The sequence below is a fragment of the Sinocyclocheilus grahami genome, unplaced genomic scaffold (genome assembly GCF_001515645.1).
Source record: "Sinocyclocheilus grahami isolate Dianchi unplaced genomic scaffold, SAMN03320097.WGS_v1.1 scaffold968.1, whole genome shotgun sequence".
NCBI classification, from domain to species: domain Eukaryota; kingdom Metazoa; phylum Chordata; class Actinopteri; order Cypriniformes; family Cyprinidae; genus Sinocyclocheilus; species Sinocyclocheilus grahami.
In genome coordinates, this window is record NW_015506147.1 from 248,003 (window position 1) to 273,219 (window position 25,217).

Sequence of the window (25,217 nt, forward strand, 5' to 3'; positions counted from 1 at the left end):
ACACACACACACACTTCTTCTGAGGCGTATCTCTCAAATTAGACATGGATAAAAAAGCAAACAGTGAGAAAATTGCACAGAGCCCAGCAGTGTGGGAAGGAAATGCACCCAGCAATTACAGCAGAGGCTGAAAGTAAGTTTGAACAGTGGACTAGAGGGAACACACTAACTCCAATGAGAGAGCAATCGCCTACTTAACTAGCACCCTCAACAAAGAGAACTGGGACCTGCATGCAGCCCTGGCAAATAGCTACTGTATTAAAGTTGCACTGGTCAAGCAAATAAAAGCATAAGCTAAAATGAGCATCACAAACATTTAAGAGTGCTTGTTTGGATGACAAAAACTCAATAATGAAAGATTTTATCTTCACTTTGAATTAGTTGCTCAGTGACTTGACTCTGCTGAATTGTAATTGGCACTGAAATTAACACAGAAGTTATTTGCGCAAGGATATTCTTGGTAAACTTCTTCCGAGAATAGCCAATATAGAAAGTGCCAACCAAACTAAAAAGCTTTAAACGTCTCAACGTCAAGTAAACAGAAATGTGTGACATTACATTCGAGAGCAATTACAATAGCAGTACAAATAATTCATTACATTGAATCATTTCTATGAAAACAGCAAAAGGGATAATATTCATCTATATTCTATTGAAGTTTATTTATAATGTTAGTAGTGTTTTTTTTTTTTTTTTACATGAAAGCAGTTGAAGAATTGTTTGACCATTTCCATAAATACTGATTGACTGACTGACTGACTGACTGAATGATTGATTAATTTATTGATTAATCGATTGATTGACTGGCTGATTTGATTGATGCTGTTTTGAAAAATTATCTGTAAACACTTCCAAAATTAGTAACACTGCTTGTTCATGAGTTGCAAGTTCCCAGATGAGTCCAAAACAATGTAATACTGACCACCCACTATTCCAGTTCCCTTGGTTCTTAGAAAAATGACAAGTGTAATATTTATGCGCAATTAAAATACTCATTGTATTAATCATAGATAAATGATTCAGGAATATGAAACGGCAGAGTAAAAAATACCATTCAAAAAGAGTGAAAAATTGAAGGGGGTCTGAATACTTTCCGTACCCACTGTATTTGACACATAAATTTGGATTTCATGGGTCCCTAAATTAAAAGGTAGCTTACTCTTTGGAGTTTAACTGTGAACAAACAAGTTATGTTTACATTCATTCTTAAGGTCTAACAAACATGTGGATAGCATTTCCTTCCCCATTAATTGGTAAATTAACATTGTGATAAACATTGATATCATAATATATGGATAATATTTTTGACATACTTTTTTTTCACCGAGCCTGACTTATTACTCTTAAAAACTGGCATCATGTGAACATAGATGGTCACGTGTTAATGTATTCATTTAGCTTACTTGAGAACGTAGAGGATGTTAAGAAAAGTAAATTTTTTTGCAGCCCAGTTTCAATAAATGGTCTTTCTATACTCAGAAACAGATCTGAGCTCTGAAAGTTACAGTATTTTTTCATTTTATGTTGATCACTTATTTCAAAAGATCAAAGAGTATTTGATTCCTTGTGATATGGTTAATTAATGGTTAGTAAATGGTCACCGATGCAAGGATTGCAAACAATCTGGCTTGCCATTTCACAATCAATTTCAAGAAATTAAGCAAAATAAAACACAAAAGGGAGTGTGTGGGCTACATTCCCAATCATAGCTGGCATCGAGCTCATCTGCAGAGAATGCTGTTTGTTCTTACATTAGTCTGATTGAGCTTGACGGCTGTATAGGTGACCTCAATTGATTCTAAGTGATGTGTGTTTCAATGTGTTGAAAAGCTACAGCCCAATGAATTGTTCCCTTGAGAGAGAAATATAAAGTGACTGGAGCTTATGGCTGAATTGGATTTTCTCTAACCTATAGAGAAGATTTGGGCCATTTGCTTGTTTGTTTTCTATTTGCACAATCTATTTTGACGTGGCCAAGTTTAATGCTTAAGTTTAGTTATCGCAAAATAGGAGCACTTTAGCATACCTTACCAGGCACCACTAACTATATGCATATTTCAGGACACTAATCATCATCACCATCAAAATTGACAAAATTGTTAAGACAAAGACAGCATCGTTCTAAGTGACACCAGCTAAAAGAAACACAAAGAACATCAAAACTAAGAAATTGCAATAGATTGCTTTGAATGTCATCTGTGTTGTAATCTACCACAGCCTTCCAGTTCTCATTTTCTCTTCAGCCAAGTCTTTCTTCCTGGGTCAAACAGAACAGAGCTACACTCTTAATTGACAGCAGCTTTAAAGTAAAGCTCATCTCTTAGAATCTTGAGAGTAATTTGAAGAGAGAGCATTTTCAGGTGTGTAATTCAATTGATTGAGCTTTGAGTTCAAAGGAATCATTCTTATACTTCTCAGTGTTAATGGAAATGATGGGATAAAACCACACAGCCCAAACCGTGCAAAGAATTATTAGACACCATTTTTCTTCTACATTTCAATAATCTAATAATAAGTGGGAGAACTTGCACAATTGGTGGCTGACTAAATACTTTTTTGCCCCACTGTATATATCAACTCAAACTCTGGCATGCCTCCTAAAATCTCTCCTGAAGTGGTGACCCTTAACTAAACCCCACCTCTTAAACTTCAACACAAGCTTATTGAAAAAAAATGATAGTAGTATGATACTTCTTGCACATTTCACAACACGTTCAAAGTGAAATTTCCAGTGAGTGGCAGACAGTTTTCAATTGTGTTCAACTGTTCAATTTGACAACATTTGGCAAAATTTTCGCTCCACATCTCAAGTGAAATGCTGTACCAGGTGAGCTAGAGAGCAAGTTTACTACATCTAAAAATCCATACATATGGAGTAGTATTGTGAAAGGAACCACAAGAAAACAAATCATTATTAATTAATGATCTGTCCCTGTAATCATTGTGTGTGCATTTCTATCCCGGTGGGGACTTAAACCTGAATACACACCAACTCATGGGGACTCGTGTCACAGTGGGGACCTAAATTGAAGTCCTCATGGGGAAACAAGCTTATAAATCATACAGAATGAGGTTTTTTGGAGAATGTAAAAATGCAGAAAGTTTTCTGTGAAGGGTAGGTTTAGGTGTAGGGCAATAAAATATACGGTTTGTAGAGTATAATAACCATTACGCCAATGGAGAGTCCCCACAAGGATAATAAGCCAGATGTGTGTGTGTTGTGTCCGGGGTTTTTTTTTTTTTTTTACTGCCACTAGTGTTCATTTCAACTGGAAACTGCAGTGAATTGCATGCATTGGTATGTTTTTAGAGTTTCAGAGTTTACTGACCAATCCTACCACTGCAACTTTTGCTGTCCACCATGTTGTCTGACAAGCTGTTACTCTTGTCTAATAAATGCTGCCATCAAGTCCTCTTGGGAAATTAGCTGAGCGAATTGTTATTAATCAATGTGCTCAAGCAAATATTAGCGAGAGAAAGATTTTGCATCAGAATCAATATTATATGACATGGTTGACAGGTTAATGAAATCAAAAACAGAAAATAAACCTACTTCCATTAAAAAAAAAAAAAAACATTATAAGATATTCTTCATTACAAAAGGTTTGGTCCCAGCAGACCAGACCCAAAAAACATTTAGGATATTTTGGTTTATAAGCCCTTTTTTGAAGATTAATAGATGTGATTTACAATTGCATACCCTGTCAAATGCGGCTTTACGGAGCTCAATGGCTCTAGCCCAAGCTGTGATATAAACTAATGCTATTGGCTATTTTTTAAAAGGGGCGGGGCTGCTTGATATGTCCCGCCCTGTCTTCCTGCTTCAGTTAAAATGACGTCAACACAGTAACGCTGCATATTTCTAGGCATTTCAGGGGACCTTTAATTTGAATTTAGAAATGCAATCAATCAATCAATCAATCAAATCAACAATAATATTAAAAATAAATAAATAATTATAAAATATAAAAAAATGCAATGAGTGGCGATCCTGCTGAAATCAGGATATCACAATTCAGGATATCAGAATGCCTCGGCTAAGGTCAGTGTACAAAACTCTACCCTCAGGAAAAATGGGATCTATGGCAGACTAGCAAGGAAGAATCTAGAAAGCACTAAAAACCTGTCTCAGGTTTGCATCTGGATGATCCTTAAGAGTTCTGGAACAATGTCTTACGGACAGATGAATTGAAAAGTGAATGTTTTGGGAATGCATCAGGACCTTGTATGCCTTGTCGTAGCTGAAGGAACCATAAATTCTGCTGTGTAGCAGAGAATGTTAAACCATCCATCTGTGAACGCTAGCTGAAGCACAGTTGGATCATGCAGCAAGATGATATTCTAAAACATAAAAGCCAGGACCTAAAACATGCAGTTCATGTTCGAAAGCCTACAAATATCACTGAGCTGAAACAGTTCTGTGAGGAGGAGTGGGTCAAAATTCCTCCACAGTGTGTAACTGGTGAAACGGTTTATTTGCAGTTATTGTTGCTAATGGGGGTGTAAACCGATGGAAATACTAGCCATTAAGCCAACATTACATTTATATATATATATAAATATATATATATATTTTTTACAAAAACTATGTTCAAATTACTCCCCTGTTAATGTTTCATTTAAATAAAAGAATGCATTATTTTGAAAAGTATGTACCTACAGCGGAAAATCTCAGAGCTAGCATGTACTCGTTTTCTCTGTTACTTGCAGTGTGTTCAGAGAATTGTACAGAATTGTTCATGTTTCAGAAGACACGCAAGGGGAGGGTGTATTTTGACTTAGAAGAAAACTGTTTTGTATAAATATTAAGCTTGCTTACAGCCTTGTTATACTACCAGTTATGTGGGACAATAACAGTATGGCATTGCATACCAGTGTAAAGGGAATTATAAATGAAACTTGTCAACAACAGATCCTATATCAACATACTGACGAATAGAATGCCCATAAATAATGTATAATTGCCAGCACATGTCAAGTTTTTCTTGCGATTTTGCCGTCTGTCATGTGTGCATGTAGTTTTCATGGATTGTCTTTTCATACAGACTGTCTTCTGGGGGTTTGTTAGACTAGTCGGTTATTTATATACTTTTGTCTATTTGATATACTTTTGTCTATTTTATACTTATGTCCAAGGGTGCACATAAGTTTTTCGGCCTGGTTCTCATGAGACTACCTAGAGATTTGGTTTGGTGCTCACACTGCAAATAATGTGAGCCATTAAATATAACTATAAAAAAAGGAAAAAAATAACAATTGTGCTTTAATTAGGTTCTTTTTAAAACAATAATAGACAAAAAATAAAGTATGATAATACTATTATAATGTGCATGTAGTTTTCATGGATTGTCTTTTCATACAGACTGTCTTCTGGGGGTTTGTTAGACTAGTCGGTTATTTATATACTTTTGTCTATTTGATATACTTTTGTCTATTTTATACTTATGTCCAAGGGTGCACATAAGTTTTTCGGCCTGGTTCTCATGAGACTACCTAGAGATTTGGTTTGGTGCTCACACTGCAAATAATGTGAGCCATTAAATACAACTATAAAAAAAGGAAAAAATAACAATTGTGCTTTAATTAGGTTCTTTTTAAAACAATAATAGACAAAAAATAAAGTATGATAATACTATTATAAAAAAAAAAAGAGTATTAAATAAAAATACAATAATTTTATAGTACAACTACTTTTAAAAACTACAATGCTAATATTTCCATTTTCAACTTTTTTCTTTCTTTCTTTTTTATGAATTTTTAACATTTCCAAACCTAAAATCAGCTCACTTTTATTTTGGCGGGTTGCCGGCAAGTATGCATTGCCGGTTTTTGCGCTGCTGACTGAAGCACGTCAGTGAATGAAATGTCACAGGTCACAGTTTTACGGTGATTGTGCATTAACAGCAGTCAACCATGTATGTGTGCAAATGAGCAGTCTGAACTTATTTACCACGTGCATTTTTAATTTTGGTCGCACCTGCACACCACTTATGTGCACCCCTGCTTATGCACATATAGAGTTAGTAACATAGTTACGGTTAAGCAGCTTACAGTATAAACAACTTAGACTTACATCTTACAGTATAATCGGAAAACAGATTTATCCTAAAGTCTGATGATGTGAAGACTCCTCATTATCAACATAACTGCACACCTTACACTTACGATTTCAGGATGACTAACTATATTTTCATTTTAGTTTGTCTACATAAATTTGTTCTTGGGGCACTTCTTAGAAATGTTTCCCATTAACAATGTTCGAATTTTCACCCTTCCAACCACAATAACCCACAGTTTAGCCAACCATAATCATGCTATTTTAATTTGCATACTGAACTGAATTAGTCATCTTTTTTACATTCATTGTTTTTTATTGTTTTATAAAAGAATTTATTTGGGGGTGGGGGGGGGAGCAATCTACTTGGTTTGAAGGTGACTTCATGCATTGTTACACTATTGACAATAGACCTTTTTTTGCCTGTGAAATTTCTCTAATGTAAATGCACCATTACCAAGCAAGAGCTAGAATCTCTAGTTTTTTGGGGTAGACTTTTTCTGACTTTTAACCAGTAATGAAACCAGTAAAAAAAAAACAAAAAAAAAACAGTAACCTAAAATTACCCAGAACACCCTAGCAACCCACTGATATACCACGCTGCAGCATATTATCTTTATCGATAAAAATGAACAAGACATGGTCCATAAAATAGATCTAAATCATAAAGCTTTCAGTGTGAAGCTCAAAGGAAGCACAACAAATATGAAAAATAAATTCCAGATGGATGTTATGGAAATCCCACAAACACATTGTTAGAGTATAATGGAGTTAGAATGATCAGTTAACAGCAGTAGCGGTTAGTATTTATCACCACTGTTATAAAACCATTTTCTACAATGCAGATATTCTGCCAAGCCATTTACTGCAGTCTCTAAAATTAAACATTCTTATCTCAACGTTCAAATTAAAAACTCCAGTAGATCTCCAACCCCTCCTCCATCAGAAACCTCCAGAGGACCAATCCTAGAACAGAGACATCTCCTCACTACTTCTGAGCTCTGCTGCCATCTCATTGAGTTAAAAACATCCCCTTATCTGGGAGCTGGGAGAACTCCATGTGTCTGCTCAGACCAGAGAGGGGCTGGGCACAACGTGTCCGGTTTGACACGTCTGAGGCAGGCTGCAGCACTCATCTGACAGGGCTGGATGCAGCAGACGCTGCACAGCTAATTAGAGAAGTGTTTATGAGAACAGCGAGGAGACACTCTCACTCTGGGAGATGGAACGCAGGGTCAGTTCTGACACACTCCATCAGTGCGGCACTGCTTGGACTCGGAGGTACATGGAGAAAATGAGGAAGAGAGAGAGAGAGAGAGAGTGCAAGAAGAGAGCAAATTTTGTTCCTGGGCTTGTTGCAGAAGAAGCACTAGTGATGACAGACATCCTGTGTTTGTAAGACAGTGATGAGGCCAATTAGGAGCTTCAGCTGTTCAAGACTGGCTTCAAATTAAATATAGATGAATTAGGAGAACATGATTAAAGAAAATGACCGGTTGTATTCTGAAGACACAAACAAAAGGAATAATGAGATCAGTTTCAAGATCCAGTCATCTTATATACGATTCAATGAAAGACGCACATTTGGAAAAAGGAACGATTTTAAATGGTCGGCCAGTTTCTGTCATTGGTTTAACAGTTAGAGGTCAAGCCAATCTGCTGCAAAGCAAAAAAGGAGCTGGATTAAGGAAACTAATTTTCCAGAATTTGTATTGTAGATTTTTTTTTTTTTTTTTTGCCACAGTCTCAGTGTTTTAACTTTTTCAGGGAAATCTATTATTAATGTAGAGTTGTCTCTGCATATTAAAGTGGGATATGTTTCACCTTTAAGAAATATTTAGATTATTGGTATTTTACTTTACAAATACATTTTAGTCACTGCATTTTAATGAATTTATGCTTAATATCAATGTTTGGTTTAATTAAAATAAATAAAAGGGATAGTTCAATAAATAAATACATTTTATTCCCCCTCATGTCATTCCTAAACCCAAAAGAAGATATGTGGAAGAATGTTGGCAAACTGCTTTGGTAACCGTTGACTTCGATTGAACGGGGTGAGGGGGGATTTCCATCAAACTCAAAATATCTCCTCTTATGTTCCGCAGAAAACAGGAAGTCATACAGATTTGGAACAACATTATTTTAATTTCTTTAATTTATTAACATTAAAAATTAATGGGTTTTAGAAACCTGTAGGTTGTTATATATTTATATAGTTTTTTTTGTAATATTTAGACATAGTGAACGCAAGTCAAATTACAGCTTGCAGTGAGTATTCAGTTTACTTTATAGTACTTCACTAGTCATTCACAAAAAAAGATTTACAGTGCATGCTCTACCAGCTAACATTGACATGATGCATCAGAGGCCATCAGAGAGAGACGAACAATCACAATGCATGTCATCATGTTAAACACTTTCACAGCATCTGCCGTGAAAGGAAAAATGCTCCTGCAGTTGAATTTGAGCTTGTATGCAGTATTTAAAAATACTAAACACATTCATTCACAGTTATTTATTAAAGCCCATAACCAGGTTGCACTCAGTAGCTTCTATATACATATAAATACACACACACACATAATCAAAATATCTTTTCTTTTCTACTACTTAAAGGCACAATATGCAAGATTTTCTTATTAAAATATCTAAAAACCACTTTAACAGTGTTATATATTTTGCTAACTTGTGTACTTACATTGTCCCAAATGTTTCGAAGAATGTTTAAATCCAGAGAAATAAGCAATTTTAACTAGTGACACGGACCGTGTCTATAGTGTCATTGTGTCGCCTGCCAATGACGTCATAACCCCTCGATTTCCTCGAAAACATGGAAACACCAAAGACGCTTTAATATGTTGTGCGTTTTAATAGACCGGTGACGACCGCACAGAGTAGCATTATAACAGAACTTTCAAATGTATCTAGTATGATAAAACAGCTGCTTTTTCCCCCACATATGCACGACCGGAAGGAGTGGAAGATTCAGAAATATATTGATATGACTGCACTGACACCATCTGATGAGAACAAAGCTTGAAGTGAATTAAGCTGGATGATGGCACAGCTGCCTTTTATAGAGCTGCTTTACAACTGAAACGCATGTTGACTCGAGGTAAAAAATGAACGACAATGCGGCCATTTGTAAAACTGCTTATAACTGAATTGAACTTGTATCAAAATTGATCAAATTCAGACTGTTACATAGTGCTGCACAGTAATAGTTAAATGGTTAATTATTATAATTATTTTGCTAAAAAATATATAAAATATAAAACATTATTGCTCACAGACTCAGTCGCAGTAAACAGCACAAATGGGGAAAAAAAACACTTGGTTGAATTACACTTTTATTTGAGCAGAATATCTCAATAGAGATCAATCCAACTTACATGTTTGCTTGTGTGTTCAACTCATCAGCATTTTTTCCATAATGTAGAATGGAATTTAATGTAGAACACAACTTAATACAGTTGTCACTCCTGAAACTTTGCAGAGTGTACTTAGCATGAAAAATTAAACGTTTATTCCAATTGTGAATGGGTTATACACAGAAAGTGAGCAAATACAAACAAAAAAAATCAGTGTAATAAGTTAACTATGAATATACAATACATTATCCCTTAAATGTCAACCTTATAGTTTGAACATTCGTTCATCTTGGCTCAAAGCCACTTGCCGAGAACTTTTCTTCGTGGAAGCTTTGCGTTAAACAAGTGAGATAACGAAATATTTAATCTCTAATCAATATTTTTTGTCCAATTATTTGCCCAGTTAGTTTTGGTTTTGAGGTAAAAGTTACCTTGCATTCGCTATATATCAGTGGGTGGTGGTCACGAAGATGACTGAGCAAATTTGATGCGTTTCCCCCTTTTGCAGCTACTTTCTTCTTGCAAGATCGTCAGACAGGGTGACCGTCCTCGATTAAATTGCCTTCAGGACTCTTGTAAAAGTCAAAATGTGACCAGACCACCGATTTGGTCCTCTTAGATGGCTGAAAAATCTCCCGAGCGCTGTCACTCTCTTCCGCCATTTCCTCTCGTGCAAAAAACAACAACAACAACATTGCATGCTGCTTCTGCGTCAGACTGATGCTGGCTGGACAGGATTTACCATGAGTTTTCAAAATTGCGATAATCAAACACGGTTTTGATGATAATTACATTTTAAATGGTAATAATAACCATCAGGGCATTTTATCGTGATTTATCGTAAAACCGGTAATCGTTCCATCCCTACTGTGTTTATACTTTGTTGGTTATAGCAAAACTATTCTTGAGAGTGCAGAGCTCAAGCTGAACGAACACTGGCGATTCTGACTTACACGCCTCTGATTGGCCATTGCATTCACACACTCAACAAACATATCTGTGATTGGCTACAATGCTTAGCGCTGCAAAAACATCTTGTAAATTGAAACCTTTGACGCTCTTCCCAGGGGGGACTGTCAAAAGCAAAACAATCCGAAACATTAGGATTAACTACAGCTCGAGAAGGGGAGTTAATTAATTTCAAACGCACCTACTGTACTCTAGGCATGGATTGTACTTACATCAACAGTATTCCAAGCTGCACTCCGAGATTGCGGCACTTCCTTACCCAATTAGCCCAGCCGCTCTGCGCTTCATTGAAATTTAAATTCTATGCTAGACAATGTATGAATAAACACGCAGCGTTCTGGACTTCTATTTGTCAGGGGAATTAAGCAGAATAAATCCACAGCAGTTTATAATTGGTCCTGAGGTGATCCAGTAAGTTTTAGGCACTCAAAAGTTTGTTTTGTTTTTTCTTCCCCCTCTAATATTCAGAGTCAAATTGGAAATTTACATGCAAATGAATACAGGTCAAAGAAAATTAGCATTGTACTGTACAGTGGCACTTCAATCAATTTCTACAGGCCATTTTCCAATTGATTACTGCCTCAGATAAAGAGCAAAGAGTCGTTGTACAATGTTTTGTTCATTCTTGACATGCTGCATGGCCTGCATTGCTTCACGGGCTGCTGGCTACATCTAGGAGAAACATAGGTTTCAGCAAGTTTCTGAAAACTTTTGATACTTGGACATTTTTTTAAAGAATTGTATGGGTAAAGAACTGCTTGCAAAGATAATTCCTTGTTAAGACTGGACATAATTGTTGAGGTAGCTTGATTAAATGTAGCTAAAATACACTACCACTCAAAGGTTTGGGGATAGTAAGGTTATTATTATTATTATTTTTTTTTAACAAACACTTTCATTTAGCAAGGGCACTTCAAATTGATCAAAGGTGACAGTAAAGGCATTTATCATCTTACAAAAGATTTGTATTTCAAATAAATGCTGTTGTTTTGTACACTTTATTTATCAAAACATTATGCTGCACAACTGTTCTCAACTTTGATAACAATAAGAAATGTTTCTTAAAGACCAAATCAACATATTAGAATGATTTATGAAGGATCGTGCAAGACTGAAGACTTGAATAATGGCCACTGAATGAATGAATGAATAGTATTATATTAAATATATTAAAATAGTCATTTTAAATCTACAGTTTTTACTGTATTTTAATTAATTAAATGCCTTGGTGAGCATAAAAGACTTTTCAAAAACATTTAAAAAATATATATTTCTGACCCCAAACTTTTGAATGATAGTGTGGAACAATATTGACACAGAAATTACAGTTAACACTTTAGCTTTAAGCAATGAAATTTGTTCCACCTCCATTATAAGAAAATAAACAATATCACTATAGCTATATGTAAATACTACGTGATGAATTAAATTAAAAATCCATATTTCTCAATTAATTTGAAAACAATTGAAAAACTACAGACAACAGAGTAAAAAAAATAAATAAATTCCTAAACTCTTTTGCCAGTCTTTCTGCAGGCGTTACTAACAAAAGAAAGAATGCTGAGTGGCAGTGAGGCACAGCGGCTGTCAAACGCAGCTGCTTCAGAACACCGTATAGTTGCTGAGATGAACAAAAATGGTCCGATTTCAAAGTTGTTGACCGATGAAGTGCTGCCAGTACTAAGAACGATACAGGCTGTCAATAATGCAACACAGAGAGAGAGATGGCACAGGATGTACAAAGTGTGTGTGCCAAACTGAAAGAAATCAAAAACGTATTGGCAGAACTTGTTAAAAAAAAAAAAATGCATATACAAATAAAAATGCTGCACTAGATGCAGCACTTCCTTCACATTGGACATTGAAATGCTAAACTCCTGGTGCACTGGCATCCCTGTTGGGAGAGTTAATGTCAAACATAAGGAAATTATCAGAATTGGACTCAGTAATGTACTGAATAGAACTGTAATGCCTAACGAGTTCAAACACTATCATAAAGTCTAATACATACTGGGCCAATCTATCGTAAGTCACATGCAGCAAAGGAGACTGGGGGCAATTGTAACACTCTAAATTTCATGCTTATATTATTTAATTTTTTATACTATTACTATACTGTCATATATAATGCACACATGCATTCTATCTCAAGTTTGTTGGTTAAAAGCTACAAAATATGGCTCATAGATGCCAACAGTGTTGCTAGTAACTACTATACAGGAAGCACAAAACACCACACTCTCAGGGCAATTGCACGGATGCTCCCCTGTTCCAAACTTAACTCAAACTTAATCTCACCTAAGATTTCACATGCTATAAATCGCTGTGTTCCATTGAATTGTTCTGTACGCAACACAGCACACTTGTCCTTACAGCACCTGTTTCCCTACTGATATTCTTCTCAACTATGTTTAACACTCTCATTAAAAGTGAAAGCAAAGGGAGTGAATGTTTTTTGAACGCAAAAAAATAAGAACATGAGAGAAAATAAACACATCAATCATTAAGGTGCATGTTTCTTTCACACCACCACTGTATTAATATTTAAATATATAAAAACATGTTTGTATATTTCTGATAACTATGAAATATGCAGCCACGTCAAATCCCAAAACCTCATCCTAAACATTGCCAAGACTGATAAACTATAGAATTATTTATTAAGACTGTACACACTTAGTTTACATGAAAACTTTAGAAAACCTGCTATAAACATTTTGGGGAATGTTTGGTCTGGACACCGGCATCCTGATTACAGATATAAATATACTTGTACATGTATAGTTCATTTGAAAATGTTTATATACTGTAGATGTTTACTTCTAAAAAGGTTTTTTTTTTTTTTTTGCAACTATGTTTGGAAAATCTAAATCCACCATGAAAAATAGACATGATTTTATTAAACATCCCATTTGGAATGGATTTGTAAATAAATAATCCACTAAGAAGTTACTTGTCCATAATTTAGGCAAATGACAAAATGAAGTTTTTTTTTTTTTGCATGTGTTTTTATATGCTGTACATACCCGGTCCTGTACCAGTCTGTGGGAATGTGCTCCTGATGCCAACATGGCAGCGAACATAGTGAGCATGTGTTGCTGGACACGGCTGATGCCTGACACCAGACAACTGAGGATGCTGGGTAATCCCACCTTGTCAATCACACTCTGGAAGGCCCCCGCAGATTGGCGTGTTATTTTACACAGAGCCTGGAAGGGCAGATAAAGGTAAGACAGGTGGGCTGAATACAGAATTTTCAATACTGCTGCTTTTTGTTACATAATATTTATTTATTTAGAGGAACATAAATATGTCATCAAAAGGTTATACATTTTTGATACCGCTGTAGAGATGAGGTTAAAAAAGGAAACTACTAACCAGTATCATGAAATATACATTTAAAAAACACATGCCCAAAAGTTGATCATTCTTGTACAAAGCTATTGTAAAACACAAAACAAGTTTCATGAATATAGCCGCAAGTGACAATCAACGGGTGTGATAATGAATAATGCATTTGGACAATTAGATGACACAACTACCATGTATGTTTCCAATTTTTATGTGAGTTTACTACAATGTCAACCATTTTGAATCTCCACTGATACTGTATGTTAGTGTTCTTTACAGCTTACAAAAATAAATGCTAATTCCAAAAGAGACAACACGCTTCATAAAGGAAATCAGAAAATATGATTTCACAATGATGTAAAAAGTTCGGACTTTTGTTTGAAAGTTAGGATTTCTTATCCTATCCTAAGATGGCTAAGATAAACATTACAACTGCAGCTTTCATCTGTCATTCACAATAACAAATAAGTGGCTGAACATAGAATTTGCTGTTAGTCCCCCTCGCAACAAGAAATCATGAAATGAAATCCATGCTTTCTGGGTCGTTATAGTTATAGGCCAATAAGTCACTATGGTCCAAACCCAACAATATTTTGGCCCATATTTGCTTAAAAAAAAAAAAGATTCAAAATTGTTTTGATAACTTATGACAGGTTTTTAATTGCAGTGCCCCAACTGAGCAAAACCGCACAAATTCACCTCAGAATGTCCTGGAGGGCAACTGGTCAAATTGGCCAACCCCCTCTCCAAAATTTAATTGACTTTATATATTATTGACTTATAGCCACTTAGACAAAACTTAAATGGAACAGAATTTCAATTCTTGACTGTACAGTTGTGAAGACATGAAGGAAATAATTTATGGTCTTATTATAGCACCACCTAGGGTCAGACCAGGGCCTGACAATAAGAACTGCCCTAAAATACACCCAGGACAGTTGATGCAATTGTCACTGGCTCATTGTAACAAAAAAAAAAAAACAGAGATGATGAAAAGGTACATATTGGACCATTGCAGTTACACTTAATAACACTATCTTGAGCAACTATAGACCAATATCAAATCTTCGTTTTTTTATGCAATATTATTGAAAAGGTAGTTTTTAAACAGCTGAACAACTACTTAAACTCAAATGGATACCTAGACTATTTTCAATCTGGTTTCCAACCACATCACAGCACAGAGACAGTGCTCCTAAAGATAATAAATGATATTTGCTTAAATTCAGATTCTGGCAAAAAATATCAGTGCTGGTACTACTAGATCTCAGTGCTGCGTTTGACACTGTCGACATTAACATACTTCTAGAGAGACTGGAAAACTGAGTTGGACTTTCTGGGATGGTCCTCAAATGGTTGAGGTCATACTTAGAAGGGATAGGTTATTATGCGAGTATAGGAGATCATAAGTCTAAGTGGACGTCCATGACATGCGGAGTCCCACAAGGCTCAATTCTTGCGCCCCTCTTGTTCAGCCTTTATATGCTTCAACTGAGTCAAATAATGAGAAAGAACCAAACTGATGATACCCAGGTTTACGTAGCCTTATCGCCAAATGACTACAGCCCCATTGACTCCCTCTGCCAATGCATTGATGAAATTAACAGTTGGATGTGCCAAAACTTTCTTCAGTTAAACAAAGAGAAAACTGAAGTCATTGCATTTGGAAACAAAGATGAAGTTCTCAAGGTGAACGCATTCCCTTGACTCTAGGGGTCAAACAACTAAAAATCAAGTCAGGAATCTGGGTGTGATTCTGGAGTCAAGCCTTAGTTTCAGTAGTCATGTCAAAGCAATAACTAAATCAGCATAGTATCATCTCAAAAACATTGCAAGAATTAAATGTTTTGTTTCCAGTGAAGACTTGGAGAAACTTGTTTATGCCTTTATCACCAGCAGGGTGGACTATTGTAGTGGACTCCTCACTGGCCTTCCCAAAAAGACCATTAGACAGCTGCAGCTCATACGGAACACTGCTGGCAGGATTCTGACTAGAACTAGAAAATCTGAGCATATCACACCAGTCCTCAGGGGCCGGTTGCACCAGCTGGACGTACACTCGGTTGTAAGACTAGGCTGGACGTAAAATGCGCTTTAAGTTGTGCGTAGAATTTACACCCGTTGCACCATCTCGGCGTAGTGCTACGTATCTTACGCCTAGTCAGAGGTATGTGTAAAGTGAAAAGTCATGATTTGCTCGGACATTATTAGTTTTTAGGATTCATGCGTGTTAGTTAATTATTACTGCAGACGTGAACTGCAATGTTTATGGTCTTTTCGGGCAGGTTAAGCGATATCAATCACGAAGCTCAGTGTAGAGACTATACCACACTGCCGACAGTAATTGACCTAATAAAAAACGATCTTTCTGTACAGCATGTAATTATGCAGTAAAATATTACATATAATTTGGGATTATAAAAAAAACTGTACCATTCGACATCTTGCTTGGAAGGACGGTATAAGTGCTTGGAAATATTTCACGTCTTTAATTCCATTCATTATTTGTAGCGTGCCTGCCATCCAATAATCACAGTAAGTTTTGTGTTTTGTTACTTTTAATTAGAAATAAAGTATCAGCTTTCAAATTCTGTCAGTTTTATCACAAAATACAAACTATAAATGAGGTTTTTCAGCCACAGAAATACGTCAGTAAAACAATGTCACGTAAAGTCACATTTACCTCAGGAAAGACATTCATTGTACATAAACTCAATAGTCAGCTAGAAAAAAATAACTCTAGAGAGAAGCATTGTATTACATTCATTATATTTTACTTAACCTGCTGCCTTCATTTTTAATGTTCGTTTGAAGAAATCTGTCATAGGAATGTGCAGGGAGATTTCAGATATAAAAAACTGCGGACTTGTTAGAAAATGTTTACTCAAAATCATGGCGCGGTGACTTCACTTGTTATGGATGTCTTGAGCAATTCAGTTTTATATTAGTAGCTGTAGCCATTGCAGTGTGAATGTCTCAGCCATCACTGCGGGAGAATGTGTCAGAGTGGACACGCATTGTCTACGCCGGGCATAGTTGCGCCTGATCGTAGTTTTAGCTGGTGCAACAGATGTAAATATTTATCGTAAAGCTGGACGTTGCAAAGCCCAGCGTAGGGCTTACACCCAGCTTTTTTACGTCTAGCTGGTGCAACCAGCCCCAGGTCTTTACAATGGTTTCCAGTTACATTTAGGATTGATTTTAAAGTATTATTGCTCCTTTATAAATCACTCAATGGTCTAGGACCTCAATACATTGCAGATATGCTCACTGAATATAAGCCTAATCGACCACTCAGATCATTAGGATCATATCAGTTAGAAATACCAAGGGTTCACTCAAAATAAAGTAGGGGTGCTCCGATTGATCGGCTACCGATCGCTATTGGCCGATAATGGCTTGGGGAAGTTATAATACTCTATAAAGGCCGATCTCAAGCTGATGACACACCTGCTGTGAGAGGTTTGGCATGACATGCAGTGGCACAGTCTCGATCTCTGTCCGTAAAATAATTATAATGCTGATGGTGAGGTACAATTCATATTTCTTCAGTAAATAACTTTATGCGAGGCGTTATTTCACAAACCTGTGCACAGTTCACACAGGAATTGCTATTTGCACAATCGAGACAGTGTTGCATCGTCACTAAAGTCGTTTAAACACGTCTATGAAAGATTGTATTACTGTACTGCGTAAAAACAGAATCACAATGCTCAAAAAGCATTTTCAGTAACAACGTTTGGATTTGAAATCAAAATGGATTAATGTTGTGTTTGTGGCAAACAGCCGCAGATCAGTAGCGGACCTCTGTGTGTAAGCACAATGAGTCACCTAAGAGGGGAATTCCTCCCATTTTCAAAAATGAAATTCAGGCCCTGAATGAATGTCTGTAAAAATCCTAACTGGAGCATCACTATGTCCAAACTAAATGTACTGTATTTTATGTACCATCATTTTCTATTCTTAACTGTTAAACTTTTAAACTGTTCTTAACTTCTTAAATTTTTATTTTTATTGTTGTTGTGATTATTTTTATGCTTATTTTAATTAATTTCATGTAAATCACTTTGAATTACCACTGTGTATGAAATGTGCTATATAAATAAACTTGCTTTGCCTTGCACCAGAGATAGGCACTCGAGTTAGTGACTCGGACTCGAGTCGCATTATTATAGACTACAGACTTGACTCAGACTCGACCTGAAATGACTCCAGACTTGACTCGACTCGAGGAAAATGACTCGTGAACATTTTAAAAGCAACTCGAGTCTTTTATCCTTAAATACTTATATAACTGATATTCAAAAGGCGGACAGCATCTGTACCCCAGCATCCATCTGGACCGCGAGCCATAACACAGCACCATTTTAAGTGAGCAGCGCGTCAAATCAGCGCAGCGGATCACATAACAAGCACTCAGTATCTTTCAGTGCTATATCCTCTAGTATTTTTATCAAAGGCCAAACGAGCTTTCTTCAAGCCATTTCAGCTCCGTGCTCTTTCTCTCGCTCTCCGGACGCGCACCGGCGCCAAGTTTAAGAGCTACGGATTACACGATTATTTTAACAACAACAGAAACAACAAAACACAGCAGAAAACAACAATGGTGAAAATAGTTATTTTTCATACTATCTATCTATAACCTATGACTCTAAGTGTTCAACCCAGATGCGACAAGACATTTATCTACATTTAGCATTATTAATCTGTAGGCTAAGAACATTTCAAAAGAATCGTGTAGGCTAATTATAATTGGGAAAATTGTTGTTAGATGGCTAGGATAGAACTTAAACTTTGAAATTGCTAGTTATCTTTCTTTTCTGCTCAAGATGAGAACGTTTTGATTATTGTAGCTACATGGTTTTAAAATAATGCTTTTAAGTAGGCTAAAATATTAAAATAGTATAGATTTCAGGAGGAAAACCCTGAACAGAAACATTGTTTTTTCTGTCACGTGGCCTTGCATGCATCTAAATGTAAAAATGCAATCCATGTAAAAAAAAATAAAAAAAATTTGGTCCTCTGCTTGGAAGAAAATATGCCGCGCCTTGTTCTTTTCTGCTCAAGATGAGAACGTTTTGATTATTGTAGCTACATGGTTTTAAAATAATGCTTTTAAGTAGGCTAAAATATTAAAATAGTATAGATTTCAGGAGGAAAACCCTGAACAGAAACATTGTTTTTTCTGTCACATGGCCTCGCATGTATCTAAATGTAAAAATGCAATCCATGTAAAAAAAAAAAAATCGGACCTCTGCATGGAAGAAAATATGCTGCGCCTTGGAACTTTAATTGAATACCCCTGACTTATATAATAAAGAAATGCTTTATTTGTATGGTTTTGTAATATCTGTGTCACATATTTCCTAGTGTGTCATGGTAGATCAACACTTATTATAGAATTTCATTACAGAAAAACAGTTTTGAACATGGTAATGGATTAAAACATAGCCTATAAATAACAGGCTGGATGTACAATAACCTTACATATTTTTTTTTACATAGCAGATTATAGAATATATAGCCTATAGCCTATAAAACAGCTTTGTAAATAGGAAGATTTCAATACATGTAAAATATTCATAATTAATTATAACTAGTTATGATTAATTATTCATATTTCCCATGAGCTGATTCGTTACGACATAAACAGCTGACAACTTTCAACAAATATCTGTGTTCTAAAAATGAACATAAGTTTGGAATGCTACATTGTTTTTAGATAATGCTTTTAAGTGGGCTAAAATATTAAAATAGTATAGATTTCAGGAGGAAAACCCTGAACAGAAGCATATTTTTTTTCTTTCACATGGCCTCACATGTATCTAAATGTAAAAATGCATTATTTTTTTTTACAAAGCAGATCATTGAATATAGCCTATCTCTATAGCCTATAAAACAGCTTTGTAAATAGGAAGATTTCAATACATGAGGATTTTGAATGAGATTTTTTTAGCAAGCCACTAAATGACTTGAGACTCGACTCGGACTCGTGGCCAAAGACTCGAGACTTGACTCAGACTCCAGCGATAAAGACTTCAAATTTGACTCGGACTCCAGGTTAAAGACTTCAGACTTGACTCGGACTCCAAGTTAAAGACTTGTGAACATCTCTGCCTTGCACTGCAACTTCTGTAATCTAGTCCCTGAATGGAAGTTGAATTGAACAGTACGCACAGCTGAACTTTGTGTTGAAACACCCTGTTAAAATGATGAGAATCATGTGTGTTTAATACTCACAGATATAGCGCTGACCCTGAGTGCATCCACTGTGGAGTGTGTGAACAGATACCAGAGTGCAGGTCCCACCTCTGCAGTGATGAATCCCTGGGCGTATTGAGACTCACGGCTGCACACGTTCTCTATGGTTTTGGCAGCCATGTGGTTCACCACCAACTCTTCCTGAGAAACAAGAAGAGAGAGAGAGAGAGACACTTTATTATAAAGTCAGTTTAGATAATGAATTAATAATACATCTGAACAATTCATTTAAATCTTTGTTAACAACTGTTCATTATTATTTCATGTTAACTCAGGACCATTAAATAATATTAACAGATACAACTTATGCAGAGGTGGACAGTAATGAAGTACATTTACTTGAGTACTGTACTTAAGTACACTTTTTGAGTATCTGTACTTTACTTGATTTTTTTTTTCTCTGCAAACTTGCTACTTCAACTTCACTACATTTGAAAGACAAATATCGTCCTTTTTAATCCGCTACATTGATATCAAGGTCCCCAAGTAGAAAATCCGGCCTGCGATCTACCAGGACCTTCCAGTGTTGCCAAGTCTTACAATATTTCTAAGCCTGCAGTTTTCCACCTAGCTTTGAATGGATGTTTGGTTGATTTTTTTAACGTAAATCTGGCAACCTCGAGTGCTTCTCCGCTAAACTAATGTAAACGTCTGCACTACTGCACAGCTAAAAGTGCTCTAAAAAGGCAAATAAGATATTAAAAGACGAAAAAGGCACATATGTATAGTGTGGTGTGATCATCTGTGTGTTCACCACATTGATTTTAAATAGACAATTGTATGTGATGCCTTACGTAGGCCAAGCGCTACGATCAAAGATCATAGAAGATAAATGATCGGCATACGGTACATAAAAATGATCTACACCTTGATCTACATGACAGAGAAAATGTATAGTTTTTATTCTGTGTGAACTCGCATGTGTATGTGTGAACTCATTAAATTAACCATGTTTTTACTATAGTAACTAGTTTAACTATGGTATTTGAGGTAAAATCACAGTATCCACAAATTTACTGTTCTCTCACTATAGTAACCATAATTATGCTTTGTGTAGTAAAACTACAATAACCACAAATTTAGCATAGTTTCATTATAGTAACTATAGTTTAATATCTGTAGTTAAACTACGGCAATACAAATGGTAGGCTAATATATCCGTCAAAAATGGCTGCTATTACCATGTATAAAAAACCTTACTACTCAGGCCTACTGGTAAATTGCTGCTAAAAACTGGTCAAGGAAGTACATAAATCTGAACATTATTTTATTGTCAAAACACTGCACATACATATATTTTTTTTTTTGCAAATAAATTATCAATAAGTAGGTTAAATGATCACAGGTCAAAATGTTTTACTTCACTTTTTTACAACTTTGGAATCCAAACTGGGAATCGATAAGAATTGAAATCAATAAGCAGAATCTGAATTGGAATAGATCAAATTAAAACAATACCAAACCCTAGCCATATGTTGTGACATTCACTGATTTATGAGCATTTTATGAACACTGATCAGTTGATGGCAAAATTCAAAAAGACGGTTCTTTGGCGCAACTTGCACACCCATGGCCATACTGAGAGAGTATGTTCCAGTATTCTGAAAAGTCTGAAAGACTAAAGATTAGTTTTCTTTTCAATGTTTGCTTTGTTTGCCTAAAATGAACCATATCATAGCCTTCGATATCTCTTTGAAAAATAACTTTGTAACTTTTAAACACTTCATTCAGTTGTTCCATTTCTATAGGTTTGGTCACATAAAAGCTCTTAAAGGGGTCATATGATGCGATTTCAATTTTTCCTTTCTCTTTGGAGTGTTTCAAGCTCTTTGTGCATAAAGAAGATCTGTAAAGCTGCAAAGACTAAAGTCTCAAATCCAAAGAGATATTCTTTATAAAAGTTAAGACTTGTCCACGCCCTCCTAAAAAGCCTTGTTTAAACACGCCCCCACGTCTACGTCACTGTGTGGGAAGATTTGCATAACACCGCCCAAATGTTCACGCAAAGAAAGAAGGCGTAACTTTTATTCTCGCTGTAGTATTGTTGTTGCTGCCGCCGCCATGTTATGGAGATGCTGTGTGTTTCGTTGTGAAAGCGAAACTACTTTGTTTGGTCTTCCAAAAGAGGACATCATCCGCTTCGTCATGCCTAGAGCTGATCCATGCTGGTCGCTGAGGAAATACATAAACTTTGCGCTGTGGATTGCCGGTTCGGCTTTCAACCTTGGATAAAGCGAAGTCCAGCCCGGGGTCGCCATATGTGGTCACTGCAAACCCGCTGGCCCGTTCTCAAGTCCGCCGGCCGTTCCTCACTCAAGCCCGTAGTGTGTGACGCTGTGTGACGCATTTCATGGAGGACTGTTTCCTGAACCTGCAGAATAGCCTACAATGGGTCTGTGCTCAAAGGCTGTTCTATAAAGTGGGGCAGTTCCAACTTTGCAAGGACAGTCTGGCACTTCTGACTCACAGCCTGTAAGTACATTTTATAAATGTAAAGAATTTGCCACTGATAATTAAAACGCGAGTTTTAAGCAGTGTAGAGTAGCTTTTGTTGTTTGTCGTTTCTCTGATCACAAATGCAGACATGGTTTTATGTTTACGCAGCGCGATATGCAACGCAACGCGTAAAAACACAGTATAAGTCATTATAATCAGTAATTATGTCCCCACTGGATGCAACAAATGCCTCGTTTGTAATAGGTTTTATTGGTTTTGTCTCGTCATGCTGGGAGACGGTGTCACAGTATAGTAAGGGGCGTAACATTTCCGTCCCACGCTTGAGGTATTCGGCCAATCACAACGCACTGGATATCTGGCCAATCAGCACACACCTCGCTTTTCAGAACGATGAGCTTTGTAAAAATGGATGCGTTTCAGAAAGACAGGGCATAGAGGAGAAACAATAATGTACATTATGTGGAAAATAATGTGTTTTTTTAACCTTAAACCGCATAAACACATTGCATTACACCAAATACACAAGATAATGTTCTTTTTAGCAATGTCATATGACCCCTTTAATTCCAAAGATAATACAAGCTAATCAGTGTATTCAGTAGGTTGCATTAGTGGCATAAGATATTGTAAGTATACAACAATGTGACAAAACAATGCATTTACTTTTTACTTTTAATACTCAAGTACTTTTAAAAGCATGTACTTTCGTACTTTTACTTAAGTAAAAACCTGTCTTTACAACGTTCACTTGTAGTGGAGTAGTATTTGACCAGTAGTATCTGTAATTTCACTCAAGTAATGCAGTTGTGTACTTTGTCCGCCTCTGAACTTATGATTATTTTTATGTTGAAATTAACATTCACTACACTGAAAACAAAATAGTGTGGGATTTAGTTTGAAACAATTAATTGAAATTGCTAATAAATACAAAATAATGGCAAGTAACATTGAATGAAACATGAAATTTAAAAGCAGAAAGACTGAAATGGTATTTTCTTGTAAAATACATCCAATAATCTAATAAACTTTATATAGTTGCTGCAAAATATAATAAACTTGCTCCACCTCAAAAACAAATTTTGGTTGATGTTACCAGGACCTCTTAGTTTTCAACTATTTCCCTGTATCCACCTCCACCATTCTATTATGTAACACCCACTTTTCAAGATCCAAACAATTCCCCATGGCTAAAATTAAGCCCCATAAACATCAGATTACATAAGTAAAGTATATTGGGTTACTAAGAGCATTTCATGCAGACTTTAAACGGAATTGTACTCTGAAAAACGTTAAGCATTACACTCAAAGACATGCGTTCATGAATTAATTTGTAAGTAGGACACACAGACCTTTACGAATTTCACGCAATTACATCATGACCTAATAGTCCCTCAACACCCTCCAAACTTGAGTGAAATAATTTCCTTAAATTTCACACCACAGCGAATCTCGCTCTGAGATAACGAACGCTGGCTGTGTTTTTATGTATTCGGACCCCTGTCCTTGAGCGTGTTTCACTGCAATCGTATCTGGTGGAAATTAAACATTTAACAGCATTCAACAAACGGCAAGCGTGCAGAGTCGAGTGAGGAAAATAGCAAATGGAGAGGTTGGGCATATCTTAGAGGCGCAGTTACACTGTGCACTGCTGCTATGCAATATGGATGCCTTCACTGTAATGTAGTTCCTAGACCCCCGTCTCAAAGTTAAAAGAAAGTTCAGCTTAGTCCATGGAAGAGGTGCATTAATACACATACTGTATCTTGGAGGCAAAAAGTAGAAAGAACTCTCAAGTAGAATATTCTGACGCAACACAAATAACAGCAGCTACTCCAGAGTCCCTGGGCCTATCGTATCTCTTTGTGCTGGAGTCTGATGGTCTGGCTTCGTGGAGGCTTTAGGTAATGAACTAGAGCTGGCACTCGCTAGAGCAGGGGAAATGACTGACAGCTGCTACAGGGCGCAAGAGGTGGGGAGGAGGGGGGTGCTGAGCACTTTCTTTTTTCTTGTAGCACAAGTCAAAAAGGCATAGAAAATGAAACTAAAATCCACCAGCCAGAGGTTTCTCAATAAGAATTTAAATTCCACAGGACAAGTACGCTCCGTTGTAGGCGAGTTTGTGCTTTTTCAAATGTACACAGCTAGTCTATTTCCACTGAGGTCTGAGTAAGATGCTTTAGGTTCATCTGACTGCGGTCGAGGGGAGAGTGTTTTGTAGACTGCCCTGACTAGACTGACTACAAATTACCCACAACTAAATAGAGTACATTTCTCATCTGTTTCTCATCCATTTTCAAATAAACAACTCCGGTTTCAATTGTAGTTTCGAGTTCAAATTCTCGCATGTGTTTTCATGACAGAAAGTGATTTGGGGACCATGTAAAGTCATTGGGTGACAGTTGCTGTCAGCTCGTGTACTGTGTGACCCCCTGTTGTGGATCATTTACTTGGTGTTATGTAGTGTGAACACCACAACGACTTCAAGACAGACAGCAAGTCATGTAGTCTGAACAGCACAGCGATCTGCCGACATTTAAAGTCGTGTAGTGTGAACTTGGCTTGACCAGCCAAGGCTCCAGACTGGGGAGTCATTACTTATGTTTCCATTCACCTATTTTTATGCAAATTTTGGGATATCGCTAAAAAAATGCTGGATGGAAATGCCAAGATGCATACAAATTCTAAAATGTATAAAATTGAATCAGATCATTTATTCATCCAATAAGAAGAGATGTGAATATGATGGAAGC

The 25,217-nt window shown here is 36.3% G+C and overlaps 1 protein-coding gene across 1 annotated transcript; it reads right to left on the reverse strand.

Moving 5' to 3' along the window:
* Positions 1-10,971: 10,971 nt before the first annotated feature.
* Positions 10,972-21,050, reverse strand: LOC107564885 (serine/threonine-protein kinase ULK4-like). Its single transcript, XM_016250057.1, has 4 exons — positions 21,039-21,050; positions 19,990-20,151; positions 13,425-13,607; positions 10,972-11,064 (listed from the first exon to the last, which is right to left on the reverse strand). The coding sequence occupies exons 1-4, from the start codon at positions 21,048-21,050 to the stop codon at positions 10,972-10,974; spliced, it is 450 nt and encodes a 149-aa protein (XP_016105543.1).
* Between the last annotated feature and the right edge of the window lie 4,167 nt (positions 21,051-25,217).